At 48.0% G+C, this 7,182-nt stretch overlaps 1 protein-coding gene across 1 annotated transcript; it reads right to left on the bottom strand.

The window, feature by feature from the left end:
* Positions 1 to 2,074: 2,074 nt before the first annotated feature.
* DUSP28 (dual specificity phosphatase 28) lies at positions 2,075 to 3,478 on the bottom strand. The gene is made up of 2 exons (XM_009587383.1): positions 3,137 to 3,478; positions 2,075 to 2,209 (listed from the first exon to the last, which is right to left on the bottom strand). The coding sequence occupies exons 1-2, from the start codon at positions 3,476 to 3,478 to the stop codon at positions 2,075 to 2,077; spliced, it is 477 nt and encodes a 158-aa protein (XP_009585678.1).
* Positions 3,479 to 7,182: the final 3,704 nt, after the last annotated feature.

The following is a 7,182-nucleotide window of genomic DNA, read 5'->3' as shown; positions in this document are numbered from 1 at the left end:
ACTTACCTTTTACATCACTTGTAATGTTAGTAGGTTATGAACTGAAATAAAGAAGTGAACTACTTCCAGGGTTCCGGTTCCAAGTTGCAATCTTTCATCTTAATTTGGAGCAGTACAAGGAGGAGGTATGGTTTTCAATGTAAATAGGAATGGTTTTCCAGGAACGGTTTTCAAATATAAATAGGTTTCTACAGAAAATGCTGTGATGTGAAATCCTGCAGCATGAAGGTTTTCTGCATGCTGAGAAGCCTGGTAAAATTTAACCACAGAGTGGGGTGTATCCTGACAATCAAGAGCAACTGTTTCTATTTCAGCTGACTCAAAAATGCGGAACTGATATTCTGTAGCTGACTGCAAGTTAATACGCCTCACGGTTAGAAATGTATTGTGTTTTCATTAATGTTTAGCTTCCTACTTTGTTTAGCAGCTTTAGCTTTTGACAGGAAATAAACTTTATTCCACAGACTGACTGAAACAGATTTTTTGATGAGTGGTATCCTGGCCATTAATAAGGACATAGTCTATATACTGTGAGCTTGAAGTCTCATGTTATACTGAAATTCTATTATCTATGATAGTCAAGATTTATAAAAGCTACAAAAAATTCCCTAACAACCACTCACCTCCAAATCTACAGATGTGCAACAAATTTCTTGTTGGTTGTAATGCAGATACCAAAGATAAACGATACAGAGTGAACCAAACACTGCTGGGAGTGGAGAAAGCATTTGGTGCAAAAATGCCTTGTGATAACTAAGAAGATGATAGCCCCAATTTTTTATTTTTATTTCTATGTTTTCGGCCTTTAAAATAATCCTACTTTAACTTTGAGCAATCTGTAACTTTGGGAACTTCTACTGCATGTGAATTGTCTAATTCATGTAGTTCCCCAGTGGCTTTATTCTCCGTCATAGTTCCATCATCAGAATTTCTGCCTTAAACTACTCCACTGCTGGGAGCATATGTTTGCCTTGTGTAAGCACATAGACAGATGACGATGAGCTAACTTTACTTCGTATTGATGCTTTGAGCAACGTGGAATGGAATTTCACACTGCAGGTTCACGGGTTTCATAACTTGTCCCTTTTAAATTACAAATGTATTAATTTGTTCGACAGTTCGACAAAATACGTTGGTGTTTCTACTTTTAACGTCTTATGATAAACATAATTGTAATCTGATTTAGAAGCTCCGTGCAGCTTCCTTGATATCCCAATAGATAATTCCACAGGGCAACCTGCATGGAGTGTTAGCAGAAATGATTTAGCCATGTTGCTTGCATACAAATACACCTGACTTGTAAACTGACACATTAAGGCATGAATTGGGCACTGACGGGTCTTGCTAGGCTTAGCGAGGAGAGCTAAAAGGAGTGAGGATTACTTTTAGATTGCCCCGTCATCTTTCTCCCTCCACTGTCAACTACTCTTTTAAAAATCATCCCTTTGGTATTTTGGAGAATAATTTCAAAAGCCTAAAAGGCACTTAACTTGCATGATGGGAGCTGAACTCCTTACCATCTGTATATTCTGTCCTCTGGATTTTTAGGTAATTTTGTGATGGTATTTTGATCTACTTGAACGTAAGGAAAATGCAGAGCTCAAGCAGTGACTAAGCAGTTCCACTGTTGGTTTCCTACCAAAGGTTGTGTCAGCTCACGAACATAAATTATGATCCAGTAGGGAGCGACAAATTCAGAACTTCCTTGGTCTGGCATCAGGTCTCCTGGTGAAGTCACTGGGAAGTTTAATTAAAAATCAAGAGTAAAATCCCTATGTAGTAACTCAGTCATTCATTCAATACATTGTTATTGTATTCAGTGTCATTCAGGGGAAAATAAATGCCGAAGATACCATGCCTTTCACTGGTTTGTTTACAGTCCTTCCAACCATTGTCTGTTTCTGCTGTTTCTCCCTGTTTATCTGCCCCTTTCCCATGCGCCTTCAACAGTAACGCTCTGAATGAATTTGATGAACCATCAACTCAGATTGGGGAGCAAGGCATTTTATATGAAGTGATTTTTTTTTGTTTTTTTAAAATCTGTAGCAAGCCACTTAACTCTCTTTAAAACATCTTAAAAATTGCTATTTTTAACTCCTTTGCTCAGCAGATCAGACTGCTTTGGTATCTGCAAATCTTCTTCGTATCTCTGCAGCTGAGACCAAAATCCTGCATTGGGTTCTGCTACTGGTCTGGCAGTCTTCACAGTCTAGGAAAAAAGAGAGACGTTGTAGAAGCAAGGGAAGGTATCATGCAAACGGATTTCTTCCTCTTAGACTTTTGAGAATATTAACTTTGGTTTTGATTTTGCTGTGGAATAATAAACAGATACTTTGGTGACCTGACCTCATTCTGTGCTTGCTAAGACCTCCTGGCATATGGTCCATGTGGCAGAATAGATTCATGGGTGAGACATGAAAAGGAGCTGTTGAATTTGCTGGAAATGTGAATGTCTCTCACAAAGTGTGGTGACACCGCTCATTAAGACAGAGTGAAACCTGGTCATCTATCTGCACGCCTCTGTCTAGCAGTAAGCAAAACAGTTGTCTAAATTAGAGACTTTAGGGATATACCTACCAAACGGTGAAGACTAAAAGACCATAGTGCATGAGTCACATGTATTGGACAGGCTTCCTAATAAAGTTGAGATGCTATTACTCGTAGCTAGCTAGTTCCTAGCTATTTAGCAGGCCTAACAGATGATGTTTCTTTGCTGTGTTGAACTGTCACATAGGCGATAAGAGCAAATCCTGCAAAACAACTTCTGCACGTACTTGCTTCCTTTTCACTCATTTGCTTTATGTCTCTGTCTCTAACTTCACTTATGAATAAGCAAATGATATGGAAAATGTTTACAAAACAACCAACTCTGTGTATTTTGCTACCAGTGCTTAAAGCCTATTTGCATTTGTAATTGTCTTTGTCCCAGAAACCTCACGTTGAAAGCTTATTTGTCCAAGTGGGGGGTGAAAAAACTTACAGTGGCATTTTATTCGAGTGTTGAATATCTATAAAACTGCTAATAAACAGGCGAGAGCACCAAAATAATTCTATGAGAAATCATCATTATTCATTACAAGCATTGCATTTCTTACCCAAAAGATGTCTAAATTAAGTCTGGGTATAAGTACAATACCTCAAAGGCATCCTTGAGCGGGAGGTTTCGGTGTCTCATCAGATAAGCAGTGCAAATGGCAGCTGATCGGCTGCGGGCATTTTTACAGTAAAATAAAGCTTTTTTTTTCACAGTCTCTTCTATAGCATCACTGCACTGTTCAAAATACCCATACAGGTCTTCAGCCGGATCATCGAACACAGGTACACGTATGCCCCGGACCTGCTGGAGGCCGGGGAACGGCTGCTGCCTGGTGACATTAACGCAGAAGGTGACTCCCTCTCGCGTGAGCAGGTCCTCGTTGCAGGCTGCCCTGGCATTGCTGATGAGCAGCGAGGCGGTGACCTTGCAGAGCTGGAGCATCGGCAGCCAAGGCCACAGCGTCACCGGCACCACGGCCCTGCTGCAGAGCTCCCAGATTGCCTCCTCCGCACGGCATTCAAGCCGCAGCACAGCCCTCGCAGCACAGCCCTGGTGCGGCGGGACGCTGGGGGGTCAGGTGTGGGTTGCTTCCCCCAGCAACGTACGGGCTGCGCTGGGCTGTGCTATATTTATCCCCTCTGAACAGTCTCAGATGTAAAGGCTTCAGGCAGGTCCTAGTGCCTGCTGGATCCCGAGAGTCACATTTAAACAGCTAAAGGCAATTTCAGAGCCCACAGATCAGTTGTAAAACAATTGGATTTGTACAGTCCCTATCCCTATAGCAGCTTCTCACAAGAAGCTAAAACCCCTGTCTTCCTCACAGGAAGGCTACTGCTCAATGTCATGTTGGTGCAATGAGGCAATATTGATCTGATCACCTCCAGCTCGTCTGCCCCTCACCTACAACAATAGCGTCTTTTGAGAACCCAGAAAATGATTCACTAGGCTAGCCAGATATGGTAGCGCTAATCTTTCTGAACTTCAGTAAAATTTCTGGTGTGGTGCCAGGGCAGAGAGTACCTTACGCATGAGTGTGCAGCCATGCCTTCAAGCTGTGAAGGGTGGGAGGGGATGGGGCCAAGGACCCGGCCACGGGAACGCCACAGCAGCCGGTGCCAGGCGGGTGCTGCAGGGCTGGACGCGGGTAACAGCTGCTTCCTCATGAATTAAGCATGTGGCTGAGCTTCTTGAACACTTTTCTTTCTGGCCACAATGCAAAAAGGAGCCTGTGACCGATATTTCCTGCTTGCGGCATGAAGATGAACCTGGACTATCACAGCAGCAGGGCATGGACTAACAGGACCAGTGTGAAAGACAGAATCAGCCGTGAGAGATGAAGACGAGCTTTTATTCCATCATGGAGGGAGCGGAAGCCAACCTGCCGCACACCTGCCATCAACTTGTGTCACTAACAGCCTGCCAGAGAGATGCCGGCTCTGGGGCCAAGGGAGATGGCTCCCTAACATGAGCGCAAGAGCATGGCGACCCCTCCTGCCATTTGACACACGCCTCAGCTGCCCGCGGGCTCGTTCCTCTGCCCTGTCGCTTCCTTTATCCAGCCTCAGGGCACCTGGCTGGAGAAAGGCTCTGCCGGTCCGAGGAGGCATGGTTCAGGCTGGGTCCCTGGAGTCTGAACAGAGAAAGCTCAGCTGGAGAGCACTGCCCTGACGCTGCCCACCCCGGCAATGTGGGGAAGGCCCCTGGGTTCTCCTGCAGCCACAGGCGCTGGGATTTTTGGGCCCTCCCTGTCACTGACGTTCACCCAGCTCAGCATTTCCATGGCATACCCTTATGAGGAGCCTTTCTGCAATCACTGCTGGGGATTTTCCTCATCGATGAGCACGTGTCAATTCCCCGCACTGTGGAAAGGAGCCAGCTGCTGCCTTGCTGTCCTCCTCCCACCTGGGAGGTGGCAGAGGTTCTTCTTTCTTTTGCCTGCCTTGATCAGTGGGTTTCCTTGGGCCCTTGCAGGGGTCCCCAGGCGGTGGTTTTTGGACATGCTCCAGTTCAAATCTGAGTGCAAGAAGACATCAGCATGATCCAAGGCACCACAGCCCCTTTGCAGCATGCAGAACTCGTCAGAGCCATTGTCGCCATGCTGTGAAGGCCATCCGTTTCCAAAGCGGGACCCCAGGAAACATCGTAACTCAGCAGAGCAGCCCAGGCCATGGTGGAAAGACAATGTTGCCTGAATTCCTCTGCATGGCCCATGAGGCCTGCCTAATGGCATGACTGCATGCCAGGGACACAGCCGACAGCCCCTCTCCTGTGGGCCCTGTGTGATGCCACATGTAGTTGCAAGAGCAGCCAAGGCAGGTGCTGGGAACGACTGCTTTGAAGGCGGCAGTCCCCAGCATCTGCCTGTGCAGGCAAGCGCCAGCAGCACAGTGCTGCTGGATTGGACCCGAGCAGCTGCCAGCGAGGTCAGCCGAGGGCTGCGGCCATGCACGTACTCTGGAAAGATGATGATGATGATGATGCAGCTGGAGTAGGTCAGGGAAGCTGCGCTTGCTGTGCAAGGTATCACCAAGTCCAGCACCTCTGGGACCTGCAGCAGAGGAGCACAGGGCTGGGGGAGGCAATGCTGGGGAGGTGACCTCTGTGCCCACTGCCATGAGATGACACTGCCTCTCTGAAACCCTCAAAAGTGCTTTCTCATCACCATTAGCCCTCACTTCTAAGAAGCACATGCTGCCCAGCAAAGACATGATGCCACATTATAAACGGCCCAGCTTTTTACGAGGGCAGCAATTAGGATGCTTGAGCAGGGACTGGTTTTTGCTGAGCTAAAAGCTCAGGCTTTGGGGCATCCCTGGTGTGGCTGAGGAACTGAACATTGCAAGAGCCTGGCAGAGCGAGAGCTTGTGGCACTGGAGGTCCCATCCAGCCCAAGGGGCTGCCCAGGTCATGGCTGGCCTAAAGTGAGTGGTGCAGGAGTGCTGCAGTGGGATTTGAAAGGGTGAGGAGCAGCAGAGGAGAAACAAAAGACTTACCCTCAACAGAGCTTCTTCCAGGGTGTCCTTCCCAGTCATCATTTTCAGAAAGTCATGGTAGTATTTCTTTTGCACTCGTGTGTTTTCAATGAGAAGCATGCCTACATCCCTCAGGATGAGCACGATGGTCTTTCCCTTCCTGATGCAGCAGGAAAAGAGGGTCATGGTGTCCTGGATGCACCCCACCACTCTCTTCGAAGACGCAAAGGTGGCCGCAGCTATCTGAGCATACCACATGGGCTCCAGTACTTTGCACCTGGAAAACCAGGTGAGACTCACAGGGTCCATTATTGCAGCTGCCTGACAGCAGGCTGCGATCAAGTACCAGCAGCCCCAAGGCTCTTGGGTGATGTGTCACTACAGGCGACACGGCTTTGAGCTGTGGCTGGAGCCAGAGGTGGAAAAGGTCCCAGGTCCCTCCAGGCAGTTTTTCAGGAGTGTTGGCTGTTGCACCCATTGCAAACAAAAGGTCCATTTTTGGACCTGCTCCACTGCAGGAGGTTTGCTTTTGAGAAGCGTGAGTTACTCTCCAAGCTGGGGGTGGGATATGAGATGTCCAGTTGCCCTGGAGGAGGCGGCAGTGCTGCAGGCCCCTGCGATGGGGAAGGATGCAGAGGCAGCCCAGCCCTCTGGTCGAGCATCGCTAGTGCCTTCCCCAGCCTTCCCTGCCCATGGAGTGGCTGCTCGTAGCCACCTTTCCGCAAGCAGCCTTTCTACAGCAACCCTTTCCTAATGGGCTCCTTCCACTCATTACCTGCCTCGTGGAAATTACTGGGAAAAATCACTTCTGTAAGTGGCAAGTGAAGGAAGGCGCAAGTTTGTGATTGCCTTTGTACAGTTAAACTGCCATTGCTTTATGATAAGAATAGAAGAAATACTGGTGTTTTCAGTCCCCTTGATTCATCTTAAATGTAGGGCTGATGTATTGAGCAGCAGGATACTCAGTTGAGCCTTTCGTAATAACTAACTCTCCACATGTCTCTCAATGTCTGAGCTATTGGTGGGGAGGGGGACCTGTGTGCTGCCTTCACGGCTGCTGCTTGGCTGGGCTGTGCCCAGAGATTTTGGTGGGCGAGGGAGCCTCTTCCTCCCTTTCACCGCGCCCCTGGCACTTCTGGCTCCCCACTGCCCTGGCCCCCCCCCGCCCAGCCC

Source organism: Fulmarus glacialis, unplaced genomic scaffold, assembly GCF_000690835.1.
Source record: "Fulmarus glacialis isolate BGI_N327 unplaced genomic scaffold, ASM69083v1 scaffold30080, whole genome shotgun sequence".
In the NCBI taxonomy this organism is placed as follows: Eukaryota; Metazoa; Chordata; class Aves; order Procellariiformes; family Procellariidae; genus Fulmarus; species Fulmarus glacialis.
The sequence above is the reverse complement of the archived record's forward strand: the minus strand, read 5'-3'. Positions and strand labels throughout refer to the sequence as shown.